Genomic DNA, 20,818 nt, shown 5'->3' on the forward strand with positions numbered 1-20,818 from the left:
TACATATTTAGAGGAAACGAAAAAATAATAGACGATAGTCACTAGGTAGAATGAATCATATATTTCAACTATTGCAGTAAAAAAAATAACAAAATTTGGAGACATGACCTTTAAAAAGATCTTTAAGAAATTATATGATACTTATTTATTACTAAGGAACATAAGTAATGTCACAATATTTTATTCATGTATTGCATTTTTGACACTAAATGCTTAAAAATTACGTTTAAATTATTTTGTCTAAAGTCTTATCAATATATGTTGAAGTGGTTTTAGACATACATTTTCAACTTCCCACATACTAAAAGTCCAAGGAATTACATACACTTTTTCTGAACGTGATAACGTCGTGGTCGTGATGTGAACTCCGACTCTGACTCCGTACATGTAAACGCGTAAAGCCAGAGCCGAGCGTGCGAGCGAGAGCGAAATAAGCGATAGAGCGAACGAAGCGTTCGGCTTGTGATGCATCTATCCAATCATTCTTGTATTTCAATTAACGTTGCACTCGTTGCATTTTTTTGTTTGCAAAAAAAAAAAAGAAATGTTCAATTAACTCCTTTGTATTAGACAAAATAATTATATTTCAGTGATAATATATTAATTCTATTCTACAATGACCGACTTTAAAGACATCCAGTTATTTATTTTTTTGTATCTTGCATATAGCAGGGTAGGCAGAGGGTACTTATTAGCATTAGGACATTTCATTTCTTATTTCGCAATGCTGCCCTTTGTCTTGTTACCAGAGCGGTAACGAGGAAACGAAAAATAAATTAATTTCCCCAAATGGAGGAATCAATCCCACAACCGCGTTTCTAGTTAGTTAGCTATGCCATTGCTGCCAGTTTTTTTATTGGAATTACATACAATTACCTATCAATATTTAGAATAATACATAATATATAAAAAAAATATTAACAGCAATGGCTGACTCAAATATACACAAACCAGTATAACAAATAAGATAATCGAAATATTATATCATTCACTTTAAACAAAGAAGAATAAGGTTGAATCTTATAGAAACAAATATAGCAATTTTCATTTTCTGCACTGTAACCAAGAATATCAAATATTGTTTTCCATGTTCTTGCATAATTAAGTGGTTATTTTTTTTTCTATTACTATAAAGCATCTTTATCTTTTAAACTGTTATAAAATTATCAGGGTAGAAACAAGCAAGACATCTAATGCAAGACTAAGCAAGACACCTTTTTTCCTACGCACCGCCCGATTTTCGAGAGAATACCACAATACTAATAAAGCAGGAAAACAAAAATATTTTAAATTCAATCACTCTACCAAATGAGGATCAAAACAAACAACCATTACAGTCAGATACTGTCCCACTGCGCAACAATACCTATACATGTGTAAAATTATATACATTATTATGGAAACATAATTAATATTAATTTGCAAAAAATTTACTGAGATTACTTTATGTGCTTCTATATGATTAGTTTGGCCGTTCCACATTACAACTAACTACTAAACTAATGTTTATTTTCACTAACAATTAGTTACTTCTTGTTGCATTGTCGTTCTAGTAAACAGGTCCATTGTGAGCGCACTAAGGAAAACAGGTATTGAGCGATGATGATGAAGGTGCAGTTCCACTAACTCTCCGAGAGACGTAGAATAATCAGTGTGGACCATTTCTATACCTTCATCGCATAGCGTGAAGGTCAGGTATTCATCTGATGATTCTGCGTACATGTTTGATATCCTGTGAAAGAAAACAAAATATATAGGATAGACTCAGGGTTTCTAGTGTTAAGACATCATTTATTGCTGGATGCTGTGTAATAGTTGCAGTCTTGCTATAGCAGGAACACGTAAACTATTCATCATGCAGTAGGAATCAAACCCACTCGTTCAAATATTACATTAACAATAACCTCGTTGTCATACTGCACCACAATAATAAGTAATTAAAATTTAAGCTTACCTATAGTTCTTATGACCAGTCCTATCAATTTTGTAACCCAGCAGCATGTAGCACACATCCCTGTATTCTTGCGCTGCAGATGTAAACTCTTCTTTCATTCTGAAAGTTCAATAAGTATATTAAAAAATAACTTTCTATATTAAAAATAGCTTCACGCTATGTCCGCACGCACACATCAGGATAGCCACAGGGAACCTAGCGTTAAGACACTACTGTCCCCACTGTCCGCCAAGTTTTTGAGGTATTGCGTGTTGAGTGACGGAACTCAACGCCGCATTTTGTCTGGATACCAGAGAAAAAAAATGAAAATATAAATTTACGGAAATATTTCATTTCCTCAAGTGGGGTTCGAACCTACAACCAGTTGCGTTTACAGTCATATTTTGTGGCCCCGCGCACGACTGGCCTCACTATCTATATTCTTTAAATTATATTCTATACATTGATGAGTTAATTGCATTAATGAGCCTATTTGTATGTGGCTGATTGACGCATAATTTTCATTAAAAGAGAATCCAGCTATTTAAAAAAATCGGCTTAAACTTAACTTTTCAAAAATACTTATTAATACAAAAAAGGATTTGAGAAACAAATATATTATTAAAAAAGCCTTAAATAATAATATAATCACCTTTGCAATTTTATCCTACTATTCTCAAGTTGTGAACGCAGCTGTTGCATTTCCTCCGGACACGCCCCAGAGCCGCCTTCACGCAGAGCAGCTTTCAATTGTTTTATCTGAAACACTATGTTTTCAAGACCAACTCTCCATTTTCCACTTTCAGTTAAATGTTGAGTAATTGAAAGTGGAAAATGAAATCTCAGAACTCAAGGTCTCATTTTAGGTTAGCAGCGCAGAGAAATGAAAATAATTTAAACTCATTCCATCACATAAGTGGGGGTGGATACTAAAGCCATTGTGTTTACACACAGATGTAGTTGTACCTCAATAATTTTATTTACATATTTTTTTATTATACAGGGTGGAAGAGGCAGCGCTTCTTTTATTGAAACTGCATATAGGGTAATATATTTCAAACCCACACCTAAGAAATTAAACAAGGTACCTCAACAGTTTGGACGTAGGATTTTTTTTAATTTCACGATTTTTATCCATACCTGTATTTCGCGTGACGCACACATACGTATGCGACGTTTCCGATTTGACAGGTAAGTGTGTGCGTGCATATGTTATACTTTACAAATGACGTTTTATTTTAAAACGATAATTTTATTATTTATTTTGTTTGAAAAAATAACTTTTTCATTTTTGGAAATTATTTTTTTTCCGAATTATATTAGGCTTTTATAGAGTAGTTAAAACTGTGGTTTCATTTAAAATGGTGCTGACAATTCCACCCTGTATATTAATAAAACATTTGTATATCATTATTTCACCTCTTCTTGTGCTGTTTCCAAGTCGACTTGCATTTGTTTTTGAGCAGCTGCAGCCGGGTTATCGGCTAAGTGTAAAATCTGTAAATTGCAAATAAAAAAAATAAAAAGTTTTCGGTGTCTCTCAGCGGTTCAGGCAGATCTAGTTAGCTGGTTTGTGAATTAAGGTAATCTATATAGACACCTTAATGGGTGCAGCCAGCCTCTCTAAGTGGAGCTGTAGCTGATCCCGCTGAGCACGCAGCTTGGCCACCTCGCGCTTGGCAGCCTCGGCCTCTTCACGCAACTTGTTTGCCTCCGCTCGTGTACTTTCTGCAACTGAAATAGGGTAAACCATATAGCTATCGCCGACTTAAGGATTTTAAATATGTTGTCATAAAGAATAAACATGCATATATGTACCTTTTTACACAATAACAATCTTAGATCTTTAATGGAGAAATTATGGATTTCTCCATTAAAGATCTAACTATATAATAAATATAATGAAGATAGAAATCTATAAAAAATTACAGTTTTATTACCCACATTTCATTGTATTGTACTGTCCCATTTAAATATTTTACTAAATGTTTCCAATTTCACAGATTTGAACATATTTTAATATTTTAAAAAATGATACCTTTCAAAATGATATTAATATAAATACAGACAATAAAAAATTAACTAATAAAATAAATAATTGTGTTATCTAACTACCCTACGTCAGCGTAAAGCCATTTTCAACACGCTCTTATTGACACTAAACTCTCGCTACACTGAGGCAGTTTTTTTATTTTTTAAAGCACAAACCTACCATTAGCGTTTGTATCGTGATCGTGCACAGCGAGTAGATCGCGGTACCCTTGCAACGCCTTCTCTAACTGTTCAACTCGCGCCGCCAGCAGAACCGCACCACCGGAACCTGTCTCGCCTACTAAAGTCACCGAGAGTTCCTTCTCGTAGCTGTCCAGTTGCTGTCTGTGAAATTTTATTATATACTATTATCGTACTATCAAAGTGGGGAACGGAGTGGCTTAACCCAAGGTATAATAAATTTAATAAAGGACCGGACGATAGTTGACAGAAGCACATCACAATTTAACGGAAGCCAAACCAGAGTAACCACAATATTTTTATAAACATTTCACTAAGTGATAACTGGGGACCAAAACTCAGTTATCATGCTTAGAAAACACTATATTTTTTTTGAAATTAGAAGTATTTTTTCACTATTAATTTTAGTAGTATTTGTTATTTAAAACAGACATTATAAAAATTGGTAATATCAAAAACTGGTGATTTTGTAAATTGTAAAATTAAAGATCTAGAAATTATTCAAGGAATTGTGGCAGTGGGACAACATATAACTGCAAACATGATGGTTGTGGGTTTCATCCTTACTAGTGGGAACGAACGTGAGAAATAGCATGAGCCTATTGATAATGAACTTACCTATAACTATCTCTCTCTCGAGTCACGAGGAGTAAACGTTTTTTTAAACGGTAGATGAGGTCCTCTTGAGTTTTGCGCACAATTTGTAGATCATTTAACTTAGTTGTCGCCTTATCGCGTTCAAATTTGAGAGTAGCCACTTCCTTGAAGGTTAAACAATAATATCAATTAGCATAATACAATAAAGTCAGTTCATTTTAATTGTATATTGCTAAACTTCGTCACAACTCGTTTACTATACGATTAAAACGACAGCGATATCTAAGCAAATACAATCTTCAAGTCCCAGCTTACCTCTGCGAGCACGACCAGCTGCGACTGCGCGGCGCTCTGCCCTGCCACGGCGCTTAGCTGGCTGTTGAGCGACGACTCCAGAGTGCTAGACAGCGCCCGCGCCGAGTCCACGCCGTGCGCGCGTGCTGCTGAGCGCCACTCGTCTAGCGTGGACTCTACGGATGCTAGTTTCACCTGAAATAAGTATATATGTTACAGAAATATGACTCGAACTACTTGTATTGACTGTGAAATTCATTATATATGGTTTAGTGGGAAGTTCCTTGACTCTTTTCTTCTCGACAATACATCATTGTTACAAAGTACAAAAACAGGTGAGTCCATAGTGCAAATAACGCATGTTTCACACTAGCGCATGTTTCACAAAATATCTTATATATAAAAGAATTTCAATATTTCACGAAAGAATGTAAATTACTGGCCTATTTCGGCACAATTGTACTAGTGGCACTACTGTATGTTTTTTGTCTGTAGACAATGAGAACAATTACCAAAAAACTTCCATGTTAAGTTAAGTCTCCTGACCAGGGCGAGGAAATAGAAATAATTAATTACCCAAATGGGAATCAATCCAATGATGGATCATTTTCAGTTATGACTTTGTGCCACTGCACCACAATGGCCACAGTACTGCATAAATATATAAAGCTAATTACTATAAAACAATACAATATTGAATACATTTGAATATGTAAATAATAACCTTAGCCTCATGTAGTTCCTGTTGCACTGGCTGTAATGTTTCGACTTTTGCAGATAAAACATGAACCTGTTCCTCCAGCAACAGCTTATTGCTCACAGCATCTCTTAGAGATCTCTCTGTTGCTCTAAGACGAGTTACTTCTTTTTCTAATTCCGCCATATTGGTAAGGCGTTTTTGTGCTGTCTGTAATAAGAAGTACATTTAAGTTTTATACAATAATTATAAACATAAAATATACAAAAAATACTTTCTTAGATTTTGATATGTATTATTTGTACATGGAGGTTATAATCAAAAGCTATTGTTGGTGACATCAAATCTGAAATCTTAAAAACCTATTTTATATTTTTTGAGATACTGTATTTAAGTGATAATATTATCAGAACACATCAGTAATTCAGATTAGTAATAACTAATAAATAATTGAACAGTTCCAGCCCAAACCACATGGTTAAATAATAATATTAAACAAAATATGAATTTACTTACTTTAGCCTGCTGTTGCCAATCTTTGTAAGAATCTTTTTCATATTCCAATTCTTTTAGTTTACTAGTTACTTGTTGTAACTCAAATATTGTTTTATCAAGTTGTGTTCTCAATGAGGTACATTGTTCTGCTTTAGATGTTTGCCTTGCTACTTCTTTTTTTAGCATATCCACTTCTTGTTGGGCACCTTCAAGGGCCTTAAATATATTTTAATTATATTAAATCTACATTATTTTATTAACTTTACATGAATATGGTCAAATGAAAACAACTATCTTTTGTGTGACACATGACACATTCTAAGGGCCCAAGGCATCTCTGACCATATGTGTATGTAACTATACAAATTAGCTAAGATTTATGCCTAGTTTGCCAAACATCTCGACGTTAGTGGGATATCCCTCAAAACTAAATGAAAGTGGGACAAAATTTTGTGAATTCTTTTTTAGCTACTTTATTTTTTTAATACTATCAATTCCAGACACAAAAATCCCCAAGACAATATCTACACTGTTTGGAATTGATGCATTCAACCAAACATCTTTATAATATTAGGATTGATAATGTAAGCTTTAAAAGATATAAATAAATTAAATATCACCATTTATTTCAGCGGTATAATCTTATTCTGAGATTTTATGTTATATACATACCTGAAGTAATTCAACCATATCCTTCTTCATTTCAGATAGTTGATCCTTACTACTGACATTAGCTTCTAATAGTTGATCTTTAAGTTCAGCCACTTGTTTTTGAAGTTCACTTCTATCTTTCTCCCACTTTGTTTTACTGTCTTTATGTTCTTTAATTGCCTGCACATATTAGAATTACACATTTACTTTGAAAAGAATTAAATATATTTAATTTAAAAGTACTTATATGAAAAAAAATTAAAACACTGCCTCATCATTCTACCAATATCTTGACCAGCATCTGGCTGAAAACACAATGGCTTTGAGGTTCAATTCCAACTTCAATTCCAACCAAGTTAATCTTATTTCTTGGTTTTAAAATTGATTGATTGATTTGATTTGACAATATGTTCTTTCTATGTGTGCTATATATTAGTTACAGCATCTTAAAAAATCTAAGTAATATACACTGTAAATGCCATTACCGTATTATATTCTTCTTTGAGTTCTTGTTCTCTTCTTCTTACTAACTGTAATCTTTCCTCCATGTCTGCAAGAGCTCGTTCATCTCTTTTATGTTGTTCAGTAAGAGATGCTCTTTCTTCTTCAAACAATATTTGCATTTCTTTTCGTATAGTGTGTTGATGATTAACACGCGATTCAAGTTTAGTTATCTAAAAGAATATAATTTATATATAATTATACGTTACAGCATGATATTTTGGTTGTTTATGTTACTTTTATCTCTATTTCAATACCTGTGCTTTTGCTGCAATTAAATCAACTTTTAATCTTTTTGTTTCCCACGGCGATGGGGGCTGGTTTGATGAAGATTCAGTACGTGCTCGTTTTTCAGGTGTACCGGAGTCGCTCAAGCCCAAACTAGACTTTCGTTTACCGATTGACATCATAAGTGGTGTTCCTATAATATATACAATTTTGTCAAAGTTTTATAAGTAAAAATATATAATTTTGTGTGATTATTAAAAAGCACATTACCTTCTTTGATGGATTGGTTACTATCAGAAAAATTTAGTTTAGTAGACGCCGCCAATTTATCCTTCGGCGGATCGGTGTTTATAACCCGCCTAAAAGGTTCTAATACATCACTAAACAAAGACATATCACTTTCTTTAGCCATTATTAAATAAAATCTAAAATTCTTATTATTAAATGCACCACATAATAATTATTAACAAGACTTTTGTTGAAAAAGACTAAAAATCCAAAGTTTTCGTATTTGTAATTACAGCGTACAATAAAGTACGATTGTCGATTTTACAGACTACACTTACAGTGCCATTTAGAAATACAGATAATATATTTTTTATATTAAATCAAAATACAAAAATCGAGACTTTTGTATTTTTATTTAATATAAAAAGACTTTCATACAACTAAATTTACTGTATATTTTGTAATATTCAATTATTTAGTTTTCTATTTGACTTCTATGTCCATAAATATATCTCATTGAACTTAATGTCTACAAGATGGGGTAGGAAAATGGATGTTCATTTATGAATATCGTAATTGAATTAAAATTATAATTTGAATTAATTCGAAAAAAATATTGTCTATTATTTATAAATAATTATAGATCTTCGACTGCCGACGTTTAATATTATGTTATATGAACTCCAGATATAACAATAATTTATTTTATAGAGTCGATAAATAATACCATTATCTGAATCGAATACTATTCTGATTATCTGCTATTATTGTATTATATTAGTACAATTTGATTCTTATTTTATGCTAATAAGGTATATATTCAAGTCATCTAGCTGTCAGCAGCCACTCGTTCGTCGTTTGACAAATTGAGAATGTGTTATTTATAGGTTATATTTTTGTAAACAAAAGTAATATATTAAGAAGTTCAGTGTTTGTAAATCTACATATTATACAATTTGTAAAGAAAATGGAAACCGATACTACACAAAACAGTTACTTTACTAGTTACGAAGATTTAGAGGTATTATTTCGCATTTTTTATTGTTACAAAATATTACTCTACAAAATGTTGCCTAGAATGTAAATGCTACAATACAAAAAACTACTATCGTTTTATGTCCCATATTACAAATTATGTATCTTACGCAAGCAAGTATTCATTTCTTAATAAAAAATTGTTTCTTGACCCTTTTAGATTCATAGACTGATGTTGGAAGATAATCCAAGGACAGAAACTTATAGAAAAGCAATTTTAGAAAATGCAACTTATTTTAAAGATAAAATTGTTATGGATGTTGGCTGTGGAACTGGAATATTGTCAATATTTTGTGCTCAAGCTGGTGCAAAAAAAGTTTATGCTGTTGAAGCTAGCAACTTGGCTGTTTTAGCTAAACAGATAGTGAAGGAAAATAATTTCGAGGAAGTCATTGAGGTAAGTGAGATATTTAAAATAAGTTTTATTTTTAAATTATGTATATTAAATAAATATTTTTTATATTAACAGGTAATTCATAGTAAAGTAGAAGATGTAAACCTACCTGGAAACATTAAAGTAGATGCTCTGGTTTCTGAATGGATGGGATTCTATTTACTTCATGAAGGTATGCTGGACTCGGTTTTATATGCTAGAGACAAATTTCTGAAGCCAGATGGAGAAATGTTTCCAGACAGTGCTTGTATTTATGTTGCCCCATGTAGGTAAGATTTACAACTTTCACCATCTAAATTATATAGAGAAAAGATTTCTATATAAAATTAATTTCTTTGCTAACAAATATTGTCAAAATATATTTTGTATATATTTATATTGAGGAATTGCTATAGAATTAAATATATTAAGGATAAATTTATAAATTTTGAATTTTGAAATGAGGCAATTCAGAGTGCATTAAGCTACATGTTGATTAAGTGTTTTCCATTCTTATTTCACAAGAATATTATTTGCAATATAAAAATAATTCTTAATACTAAAAAATTCTAAAGATTTTTTGATGCATAATATCAAAGACATTTATTTAACTCCACTTATTGTCCTAGTGTTCCTGAATTATATAAATGGAGTAATTTCCATGGCGTAAATCTATCAGCATTTGCAAATCAGCTTAGGTCAAGCAAGAACAGCAAACCTGAAATAATGACCATACAGAAAGAAGATCTTTTAGGACCTGGTACTGTCATAGCATGGCTCAATTTAAAGGAGGACAAAGTTAGTGACTTAGAGTCCTTTAATATAGAAGAAGTTATAGGTTTGTAGAAGAAGTTATAGGTTTGTAGAAGTTATAGGGGGGGGCTGTTTCTTTTTATTTAATTAAATGTAAAACAAATCATATACTAAGTGTTTTGTTTGTTACATTAATATTTACACATATAGATTATTACCTAATAAAATTTCAAAGATAGTTCTTAACTAAATTTCCTTCTGAATTTTCTTCTTTATATAATTTTAGGAGTTACTAGAAATGGACACTACCAAGGAATATGTATATGGTTTGAATGCTATTTTCCTCAAATATCAGCTGTGAACCGCATAATTCTAAGTACAGGACCAGAAAGTCCAGCGACTCACTGGAAACAAACTATAATAATTTTGCCTGAAGAACAAAGTGTGGATGAAGAAGAACCTATTGCATATGGAATAAATATAAATAGAGATTTAGAAAATTCAAGAAGGTAAGATCTATTTACATAGATATTGAATTAATATAAACAGATGTTTTTTTTTAATACTCATACATTATAATGTATGTTTAAGTAAAATTTATATGATGAAGACCCCCCCCTCCTATAATTACCCTTATTTATAAGTTGTAACAAGTTGTTGTATTTACAAGTGCATAAAAGTGCACATGATGCGTTTGTTTGAATGAAAATAAAAATATTTCATATTCTAGAGTGGAAATTGAACCCCCATCCTGCTGCATTCACAGTCACGTATGTTATGTCCATGCACCACAACTGGCCTTATATTTATATGATATGTTAATATATTATGTTTCAGGTATAATATTCAACTAAGTCTTTTGGATCCAGATGAGGTGGAGCATCCTTTACCATGCACATGTTACATGACCAAGTGTATTTTAATGAAAACTGTAATGCAACAAAATGCAGACCATATAATTAGTCAGAGATCTGCCGAATCCAACATATTAGAAGAGGATAACATTGTTGATGATGATTAAAACTAAATAAAATTATTTTATGTTGTTTTAATTTACTTATATAACATACAAAAATAATAAATTCAACAATTTAACTTGTGCAACTTTAAAATATTTATATCATGTGTAAAGTATAGCATAGTAATTCTTCAATAAATTATGAAAGAAAAATTACTTTACAAAGAATCATTTGAATATATGCAAATCCTAAATATTTTGAATAAATAAGGCCTTGGCAACTTTAATTGTTATATTAAGAGAAATGCTTAACTAAGCTTATTGTTATATTTTATTTAATGCTCAATCATAGATATGTATGTCTAATCTGCAGAGTAGTTATGACATATATTATTATACTTGCAATCATTATAACCTCGGTTAAATAGCACTAGCAACACTATGGAATTATTCAACTTCATATTGATAATGTTTTTATTATATGTTGAAAGAGTTTTATAGATTTCATTTTATATAATAATTAATTACAGTACTTTAATGTGGAATTTATGTATGAGTATATATTTTTTTTTGTATAAATTTATAATATAAATATATTTTTTTGTCAGTTTCACGCTGTATCCCGCATACAGCAGGAGCTAGTTTAGTCACTCCGTTCCCGTTTTCGAGCATCGCGTGTTGAGTGCCGGAACTCAACGGGCTATTGCGTTGCTTCCAGAGTGAAGAAATGAAAATATTAAGAAATAATAATTCATTTCCTCGAGTGGAAATCGAACCCATAACCGTCGTTTCAGTCACATTCCTGTAATCCTACGCCACGATGGCCTCAATAAGTATATAGAAATTGAATATCAATGTTTATCAACTGCACTGTCGAAAGAATAACAAAGTTCAATATTTTAACAGGAATTATAAGAATTTTTAATTTCTACCAATTAACATTTAATCAATATCTCAACATGCTGGTAACAGATTGCGTGAGTTGAGCTTCACCACTAAGCCACCGGTTGTAGTCCAGTCTCATCAATAGCCGAGCTAGATATACTCCACAAGGACGATCTCGTAAGGATACTAGAAGCTGCATTAATTGCTTTACTAATTTGTTAAACCTGAAAATAAATATAAAATTTTATAGCTTAATTTCTTATATTTTATCAGATTTTTTATTATAGGTCAACATTAGGTTTTTATCCGAGCCCGCTATAGCGCAGCGGCACAGCGCCTGACTGTAAACTCGACGGTTGTGGGTTCGATTCTCTCAAAATATAGCTTGGATTTCCGCCACTCAACACGCAATGTCTCTAAAATTGAGAGATTCGTAAAAAGCATCTCATCACTACTTTCCCTCTGCCTATCCTCCTATATATGGGACATAGTGAGAAAAGGGAAAAAAATGTATAAAGGTTTACCTCTCACTATATCCTCTTAAATAATAATCTTCTGCCTCCTTATCGGAAGCGAACTCGCCAATGCTGCAAAACGAGTGACATAACTTCAATAATTCCATTATGTTACAAAATACTGGATTGTTTATGGAATCCAATGTGTCCCCTGTTTCACTGTCGTTACCCTAAAAATAAAATATATAATGTTAATTTTTATATAATAACATTTGTAAAAAAACTTTTTAAACAAAATAAAAAGAGGTAGATTGTAGAGAGAACAACCTATGGTTATGACACTGTATCCCATATACCGCCCTATTTTCGAGACGTTGCGCTTTTGCCACTTAAAAAAGGCGGCAAAACTTAATGCCGCACTTATTTTATAAGATTAAAGAAATGAAAATAATTCATTCCCCCGAGTAAGAATCAAACCAATAAATTATCGTGTTCACTATAAACGCTATTCCGTAAAATATTTTCATTTTCTCCCTCTATTCTCTCTGTCTATCCTGCTATATTCGGGATACAATGTGAAGCTAAAAAAATAATATTAAATAAAAAACATCAATATTTTTTTCTTAATCATATTTAATATACATACCGTAACAGTCAAGAAAGATTGGCTTAGAGTATCAGCGAGGAATGTTGCGTGTGCTTTCTTCAATTTCTCAAAATCATTTGTTTTATTAACTGCCTCCATAAGCCGCGAGAAATTAGTCTCCAACACATCAGCTTGCAAGTAATGTTGTAGATTATCCATTAGAAACATTAGTTTATTGTGTAATTGACATATAGAAAACCTAAAAAATGTATATATCATGAACAACTAATGGGAAGCATGTAACATTAAGAGATTGATCCTGGCTGATGCATCACAGTAAACTGATGATCATCGTAGAAGCCAGCTCCACGTATGGCCCCTGTGCAATTGTGCCTCTGTTTAGTTGTATATCCACACATGTGATCTGACATCACCATAAGTCAATTAATAAAACGAATGAACGAAGATTATCTAATGAAAATGGAAGAATTATATGAAAGAATCTTTCCTATATATTATTTCGACTTACCGTGTAGATTGTTTGTAAGTTTTCCAAAGGGCGTGCAAATCGTGCTGCGTTTTCTTTATTCTCAATAGTAATCGAAACATATCATTGTATCGCGCCAGTACTTCCGGCGCAAACAAAAGGTGTAGCGGCCATTTGAAATCGTATTTCAAAACTATTGTCAACCAACCATCTGCAACTGTTTGAATTTAACTTATAATATTTTATACGTTATTTTAACCGACTTCTGTAAGAAAAGGAGGTTATCAATTCGACTGTATTTTTTTTATTAAACATTTATTTATAGTGTCTTCATATTGTTTTTCAATGTTGCCAACTTTTTTATAAACTAGCTAAAATAAAACATAAAATCTATCATATCACATATTCATTTCTTTTTCTGCCCGAAAGAACAATGCGTAAAATTTTAGAAACCCTAACGTCAGAGTGGCGAGGACTCGTCAACCGTGTTATATATTACCTGTGCTGCTATCATTATCTATGGAGGAATTCGCAGAATTATTTGGCTTCACATACGGTAATTCGAAACTAAATTTTTCTATGTCTGCACTGTTACTCAAAAAGACTGCACGAGCTGCTAATTGGAAAGCGTGGTTCATATCTGTAGAAATAAATGAAAACAATATGAAATCTAATTGTATAATAATATGAGGCTAGTCGTGGCGCAGAGGCACAAAGTGTGCTGCAAAATCGCCTGGTTGTGGGTTCGATCCCCACTCGAGGAAAGGAAATATTAATTTAAATTTATATTTGCAATTCTTCGCTCAGGTGTCGAGGTAAAGCGCGGCGTTGAGTTCTGTTACTCAACAAGTTCTAGTTCTTCCATGGTTAGTTTTGTTCTTTGTATTGTGTGTATTAAAATATTATAAATTTTGATTTATGAACTATAATTATGTCGCTGAATGAAAAGTTTTTGTAACAATATTTAGTTCGTAAAATGTAGGTAGGGGGGATAACAAGAAATGCTTCACATCATATTATAGTAAATTAAAAATTCACATCTGAAAACTATACCAAAATTATATATTATAATACCTCTTGTAGATGTTCTTGTAGTAGGTTTATCTAACATGGGTGCTGTAAGCCTCAATAATTCTAAGAAAAGTTCCCCTCGCCCCAGTAAATAAAAATCTTTCATGAGATGCAATTCATGTATCAGCTGAGCTTCCTCTACTGCCACCGTCCATAAGTGCTAAAATGTTCAATATAATATCTTATTAATAAATGTTTTTTTAGCTTCACGCTTTATCCCGCACAGAACAGGGTAGGCAGAGAGAACCTGGGAACCTAGTGTATAGCATTTATAGTGAAAGAATATTGTTTATACATTTATAATGAAACAATCGCTATAGTTCTCTACGTTTATCTTTAATTGAATTTAAAATTGTAATAACTTTAAAATAATGATGGCGTACTTATGTCGAATAATTTAAAAATAATATATAAAAAGTAGACATCTATCCGCTTATGAAATATGAACATTAAATATACACTTCCTTTACTTAAATAGAAACCTACAAGACATGTATCAGTGAGCTAAAACAAGTAAATAAATAAGTATCAACTAAAAGTATGTTCAACACTAGGTTCCCTCTGTCTTCCCATATACGGGATGTAGCGTGAAACTGAGAAACAAAAGTATAGACGATCCTGTAAAAAAATCCGCAAGACATTGAAAAATCCACAAAGTCAAAGTCAAATTAATTAATTCAAAAGAAGCCCGTTATCATGCGAGTTATTTACTTACTGATCCAAACGTATGTAGAAAAATATTTAATACTTTATCAAACATCTCAGTATCTTAAAGCTACTTAAGATGATATAATCTTTGTATAACATAACATTAGTAAAATTTTAGTTGATACTTATATTTGGCAAAAGGAGCCAAGTTTAGTATAAAAGACACTAGACGCAAGAAAAAAATTAACACATAATGGTTTTAAAAACTAAAATCACACGTTTTTAAATGGTATTTTCTCGTTATCGGTGGTCTTCTTAGCAAGAACATCGGTTACAAGCTATGAAAATATTTTATTGGAAATGGATTCAAAGACGACAAATGGGACGACAGTGTATACTGCTTTTTTATAATTTTGGTTTTTAATGATGAATGCCTAATGTAAAAACTGAGGAATTCTGATCGAAAAATTTAAGTAATATCCTTTTATAAGAAAAGTTTTTAAAAGATAACGTTGAAATTTAAAAATTGTTATAAGAAAAAGCTAATGATGATAGATTTAAACCTTTTAAGGTTATAAGGTTACTGTCTTATACTTATCTATTACCGGTTCCATTAAATGAATCAAAATGAATTTTAAGTTAGAGGACAAATTAAGTAGTTCACGGCCAACACTATAAATTTTATATTCTAAACTTGGCGCGAACACTGCTGTGTTTAGAGATTATAAGACACATTATTATATAATTTTGTACATTTTATCTTTTCCTGGTGTAAACAAATGAAGTGTCTCTTCATTAATATTTCTCCGTTTATTATAAATTAATCAACGTATTCTCAACTAACGTGAAAGAGGTATAGTTAAGAGTATGAAATCTCTCAAAGGCGATGTAACCGAAACCGAAAACAAAGATGTTTGCAACAAGAATATGGAAAAAGAGGCAGATCTTGCCAAAACTGTAGATTATAATGATCTTCTATCCGCAGCAGGTGAATTCGGACTATACCAAGTGCTCTTATTTCTTTCAACGTGTCCATTTTACGTTTTCGGTGCGTTTTCATATTTCACGCAACTCTTCATGACAGAAGTACCTTCGAATCATTGGTGTTGGGTTCCTGAACTGGAAAATTTAACTGCCACCCATAGAAGATATCTAGCTATTCCACAGGATGATAGAGAAAATTATGGATATTCACATTGTTCAATGTATGCAGTAGACTGGGACATAGCGTTTGATCCTGCGATGAAACCAAACAGATCGTGGCCTATCGAACCATGTAAACACGGTTGGGAATTTAATAGAAGTGAAATTCCGTATCCGACAATATCTACTGAAATGGAATGGGTTTGTGAAAGAGACAGTTATCAAGCGACAGCGCAAGCAATATTTTTTATTGGATCTATAGTTGGCGGTTTATGCATTGGTTGGGTAGCTGACAAGTACGGCCGTTTACCGGCTGGAGTCATTGGAAATTTAATCGGAAGTATTGCAGGAGTAGTAAGTATTTTCGCTAGAAATTTCACAGAATTTAGCATCTGCAGATTCTTTATGGGTATGTCCTACGATACCTGTATGATGATGATATATTTGCTCGTTATAGAATATGTCGCACCGAAATATCGAACGATAGCGGCAAATTTACCAACTGGAATATTTTTTACTCTGGGCATGATTACACTACCATCGATAGCGCTTGCGTGTAGAGACTGGAGATTATTATCATTGGTAACGAGTGTGCCCATGTTACTGGCAATATTTGCTCCGTTTGTTATACCAGAAAGTCCCAGATGGTTACTTTCTCAGGGTAGGATTAACGATGCAGTAGAAAAAGTATTGTCCATTGGACGAATCAATAAAAAAGTAGTTCCGGACGATCTTATAGAAAGATATAAAATATCTGCTAACAAATTGGATCCCGTTAAAAGTGCGACTGTTTTGGAAATCTTCAGACGACCAATTTTGAGAAAAATATTATTTTGGGTGTGTATAGAATTTATGTGCTGCACAATAATTTTTGATGCGTTATTACGAAGCATCGGTGCATTGGCCTTTAACTTTTTCTTATCATTTACCCTTCTGTCTTTAACGGAATTTCCATCTTTACTTATCGTGTCATTTACTTTAGATTTAACCGGTCGCAAATGGATAACAGTTACAATGATGTTTTGCTGTTCTATTTTTAGTCTTTTAACTGCATTTGTGCCTAACGGCGTGGCGTCAGTATTATGTGCTATTATAGCTAGATTTGGTGTGAACATATGTTACACAGTGACTTTACAATGGGCAGCAGAAATGCTACCAACACCAGTTAGGGGATCAGGATCATCAATTGTCCAAATTTGTGGATACATAGCTACTGTTGTATCACCTTATATTGTATACTTAAAAGCGTATATGCCAGTGTTGCCTCTAATTATTGTTGGCGGCATAGCTGGTATTGGAACTGTTGCCGCCATATTTTTACCAGAAACGGCTGGTAAAAATATGCCACAGACATTTGAAGAAGCAGAAGACTTGGTTAAGGAACAAAAGTTGTTCGATATTCCTTTTTTGAGAAAAACAATAAGTCAAAAAGACTAGATTTTTTATAATACAATTAAAGATATATTTATAGTTTATAAAGATCAAGTTACATCAATTATTTGCCACTCAAAGTTCAAAATATTGTGCAAAGTTATATAATATTTGTCAGTTAAAAAATACAGAGATTTAAAATTTCTTACCTTAGTAACACACTCTTTAATTTCTCTAACAACACTTTTTAGATTACAAACTTCAAATACTTCAGGATTTTTCAGTTTCTGTAACTTATCATGAAACTTTGCTTCCTTCTCTTCCCATATTGTAAATCTTAAATAAATCAATAACTTAATTAAAGAATATAAATCAAACAAATAAAGAATATTAAAACAAATATAAACATTTATTTGATACAAATGTATAAACACTGTTTCCTTTAAAGATGATGTTTCATGAACAAATTGTGCTTATTCATCAAAAAGCTTTCTTTATCCCAGAGCTGGGTAGAACCAAGTATAACGCCACTCTGTTCTCAACTGTCCACCTAAATTCAAGACACCACACTTAGTTTTAACAAAGTGGAGAAATGACAATAATTTATTCTCTCAAGTAGGAATCAAACCCACAACCATCATGTATAGCATGTACAGTCAAAAACTTTCACACTGCATCAACATTGCTTCTCTAAATGGAAGTAAGAAAAAAATAATATGTTTATAAAAATAGTACCTTCTACAATCAGTATCACATTTTTGTAAAGTCAGCATTGGTCTATTTATAATAAAATTGCTATTTTTCTTCACTTTCTTAGGGTCAAAACCAAAAAGAATAACAGTTTTTCCAATAAATAGTATCTCTTGAGACAGTGAGAGTGGCATAAAATATGGTATCATGTTTGGATTAATATTATATCCACAATCTAATGGTGTTTGTTGAAGCTGTTACAAAAAAATACAATTTATGTCAGTATAATATTAAGCATATTAATAATTTTACAAATTATTTATTGAAGTTTCTCATTTATATCTTCACACCTGTATATATAGCAGAGTAGGCAGAGGGAACTTAGCATTAAGATACTCGAATTACCACATTCTATTAAATACAAGATATTATCTGTTGATGGATGGAACGCAACACTGCAATTTGTCTTCTTAACAGAACACAAAAAAAGAAATAATTTATTCTTTTGAGTTGGAATTATTGGACTCACAACCATACCATTTACAGACAGATGCTATCCTGCTGCACTACAATGTCCTTCAATTATTTAATAAAAATAATTCATTTATTTATGTAATAAATAATAAAGTAACAGGATTTATACATAATATACTATAAAAACAAAAAAAACAGTTCATACAATCAAAATATATAGTTCTCAACTCACAGTAGATACAAGTGATTTATCACAAGTATTTGTTGATGATGGCATTGACAAAAATGTATCCGAGGAGTCATTTTTCTTTATTTGAAATATAAAAAATTCTTCATAAGGATCTCTCAATTCACCATACAACAGCCATGTGCAGAGTTGGTTGATAAAAACAGTGTTTAAACATGTAAATATCCTAAAAATGGATTAAAAAAACAGCTTCACACTTTTTAATTAATTACTGGGTAGATATGGCAACCTAGTGTCACATCCCCTTCCCAACACTTTAAGAAAGTAATTTTAATTTGATTATTCCCCACATTTTGACTTGAACCCAAAACTATCGCATCTACAATCAAATTATCTATATGTCCCACTAAATTGATTAAATTAATTTTCAATTGTCAATAAGTATGTTATTTATTGAACATTTTCTGTACTTACTGCACAATAGAGTCATGGACCATTTTGTTTCCATTTAAAATATACTGATGTACAAGGCTTAAAATTTGGCATCCAGTGAGTCTTCTCTCTTTTATTGTATTTATTATTTTGTTCAAAGTATTAAATAGACCTCTAAATTTTTCTACATAGCTATACACAAAAGCCAAAGTATAGTTTTGATTGCCAATAACAAGATCTTGTACTTCTTTCAAAGTTTTCTTATATGATCTCAAAACTTCTGTTACACCTTCACTAAGGGCTTGACCATATAATCCATGAGATCTGTGTCCTGATGCTAACAAATGATATTAATATTTCATTATTACTCCTCAATAAATATTAAATTAAGACAAAGTGTAATGTGGGGTTCCACCCCTCAACATACAATCTTTCAAAAATTGGGTGGTGCATAGGAAATGATGGTAGTGTATTAATACAAGGTTCTCTCTGTCTCTCCAGCTATATATAGTGAAGATAAAACAAATAAATAAAATTTAAAAAAAACCAAATCAAATACCTGTTTGGAATTTTCTGGCATGAAAAGATGTGCTTAAAACAAAGTTTTGTATTTTGTGATGACTTTTTGCAATTGAATATATCCTTTTATAAACTTCTGCATCACCTTCATTTGCATAGTGCTTTGGTTGAAGCTAAAAAAAATAGGAAGATACCCACTATAAAATATTAACACATACTTTAACTGTTTGTTTTTTTTTATTTATTAGCCCCAAAATTTTTATACTTTAGTATTTTAATAAGAAATATAGATAAAAATTGTCTCCTGTGTCTATCATCATAATTTAAATTTACCTCGCTTAAATTTGTTGTGCGGGAACAGTCCCATAAAACTAGGAGCGCATCATGAATCATTTTGAAGATATAAAACAAACTAGTATAGTTTATTGTCCAGAAGTAACGTATACTACATCAATAGGGAATATTTCTTTCATATTATCTGGCACTACTTTGAGAAATTAATAAATAAGTTATTAATTATAGTGAAAATTGTACACTTGAAATAATCAAAAGTCATAACAAAAAATAAAAAACATTGAATTATGAATATAACAGAAACTGACAAAACTTATATCCACAGATTAAACCACAGAAATGTATATACAAAATAAAAAATCAAGTCAAATATCATAAATTATGTTGTATACTGTCTTACATAAATTTATAGTTGATAAAAGAAATACAGTACATGATTATTTGAAGATATTATATTCTCAAAAAATCAAATTCATATGCTAGGGAATGTGTTGTTGTAAAGAAATATGTGAATTATTAAATATTTTTCCTGAAAATCGAAACATTGACTTTATAACGATTATTTTTAATTATCTGTGGTTCTGGCGAATGGTCAATGGAG

The 20,818-nt window shown here is 31.6% G+C and overlaps 4 protein-coding genes across 4 annotated transcripts; 2 read left to right on the plus strand and 2 right to left on the minus strand.

Moving 5' to 3' along the window:
* Positions 1–38: 38 nt before the first annotated feature.
* Positions 39–8,200, minus strand: Mad1 (Mitotic arrest-deficient 1). The gene is made up of 14 exons (XM_085197140.1): positions 7,899–8,200; positions 7,658–7,821; positions 7,385–7,573; positions 6,921–7,079; positions 6,270–6,464; positions 5,781–5,963; positions 5,078–5,251; positions 4,784–4,926; positions 4,146–4,309; positions 3,534–3,667; positions 3,353–3,430; positions 2,586–2,692; positions 1,955–2,053; positions 39–1,732 (listed from the first exon to the last, which is right to left on the minus strand). Exons 1-14 carry the CDS (start codon positions 8,038–8,040, stop codon positions 1,516–1,518), a joined length of 2,148 nt encoding a protein of 715 aa, XP_085053266.1. The 5' UTR covers positions 8,041–8,200; the 3' UTR covers positions 39–1,515.
* Positions 8,201–8,540: 340 nt separating this feature from the next.
* On the plus strand, positions 8,541–11,053 carry Art8 (Arginine methyltransferase 8). The gene is made up of 6 exons (XM_085197472.1): positions 8,541–8,877; positions 9,052–9,288; positions 9,361–9,554; positions 9,894–10,102; positions 10,304–10,526; positions 10,855–11,053. Exons 1-6 carry the CDS (start codon positions 8,824–8,826, stop codon positions 11,036–11,038), a joined length of 1,101 nt encoding a protein of 366 aa, XP_085053598.1. The 5' UTR covers positions 8,541–8,823; the 3' UTR covers positions 11,039–11,053.
* On the minus strand, positions 11,050–20,785 carry Grip75 (gamma-tubulin complex component 4). The gene is made up of 12 exons (XM_085197469.1): positions 20,257–20,785; positions 19,964–20,096; positions 19,447–19,741; positions 19,018–19,198; positions 18,357–18,565; positions 17,831–17,957; positions 14,463–14,619; positions 13,888–14,028; positions 13,431–13,605; positions 12,962–13,160; positions 12,385–12,545; positions 11,050–12,084 (listed from the first exon to the last, which is right to left on the minus strand). Exons 1-12 carry the CDS (start codon positions 20,314–20,316, stop codon positions 11,922–11,924), a joined length of 2,001 nt encoding a protein of 666 aa, XP_085053595.1. The 5' UTR covers positions 20,317–20,785; the 3' UTR covers positions 11,050–11,921.
* On the plus strand, positions 15,972–17,824 carry LOC146532126 (beta-alanine transporter-like). Its single transcript, XM_085197470.1, has one exon. The coding sequence runs from the start codon at positions 15,975–15,977 to the stop codon at positions 17,685–17,687; it is 1,713 nt and encodes a 570-aa protein (XP_085053596.1). The 5' UTR covers positions 15,972–15,974; the 3' UTR covers positions 17,688–17,824.
* Positions 20,786–20,818: the final 33 nt, after the last annotated feature.

This window comes from Heliconius melpomene, chromosome 14 (assembly GCF_056956725.1).
Source record: "Heliconius melpomene rosina isolate 202511_hmr_F chromosome 14, ASM5695672v1, whole genome shotgun sequence".
In the NCBI taxonomy this organism is placed as follows: Eukaryota; Metazoa; Arthropoda; class Insecta; order Lepidoptera; family Nymphalidae; genus Heliconius; species Heliconius melpomene.

What these genes read in the sequence shown, in the direction of transcription:
- Art8 (XM_085197472.1), top strand. Translation starts at nt 8,824, where the DNA reads ATGGAAACCGATACTACACAAAACAGTTACTTTACTAGTTACGAAGAT. An exon ending in ATTTATGTTGCCCCATGTAG is followed by an intron (nt 9,555 to 9,893) that starts GTAAGATTTACA and finishes TTATTGTCCTAG; the next exon opens with TGTTCCTGAATTATATAAAT. An exon ending in GATTTAGAAAATTCAAGAAG is followed by an intron (nt 10,527 to 10,854) that starts GTAAGATCTATT and finishes ATTATGTTTCAG; the next exon opens with GTATAATATTCAACTAAGTC.
- Grip75 (XM_085197469.1), bottom strand. Translation starts at nt 20,316, where the DNA reads ATGATTCATGATGCGCTCCTAGTTTTATGGGACTGTTCCCGCACAACA. An exon ending in GTCCATGACTCTATTGTGCA is followed by an intron (nt 19,199 to 19,446) that starts GTAAGTACAGAA and finishes ATCCATTTTTAG; the next exon opens with GATATTTACATGTTTAAACA. An exon ending in TTAAAGAGTGTGTTACTAAG is followed by an intron (nt 14,620 to 17,830) that starts GTAAGAAATTTT and finishes TGAACATTTTAG; the next exon opens with CACTTATGGACGGTGGCAGT.
- Mad1 (XM_085197140.1), bottom strand. Translation starts at nt 8,040, where the DNA reads ATGGCTAAAGAAAGTGATATGTCTTTGTTTAGTGATGTATTAGAACCT. An exon ending in AGCTGGTCGTGCTCGCAGAG is followed by an intron (nt 4,927 to 5,077) that starts GTAAGCTGGGAC and finishes TTAACCTTCAAG; the next exon opens with GAAGTGGCTACTCTCAAATT. An exon ending in GGCTGGCTGCACCCATTAAG is followed by an intron (nt 3,431 to 3,533) that starts GTGTCTATATAG and finishes TGCAATTTACAG; the next exon opens with ATTTTACACTTAGCCGATAA.
- LOC146532126 (XM_085197470.1), top strand. Translation starts at nt 15,975, where the DNA reads ATGAAATCTCTCAAAGGCGATGTAACCGAAACCGAAAACAAAGATGTT.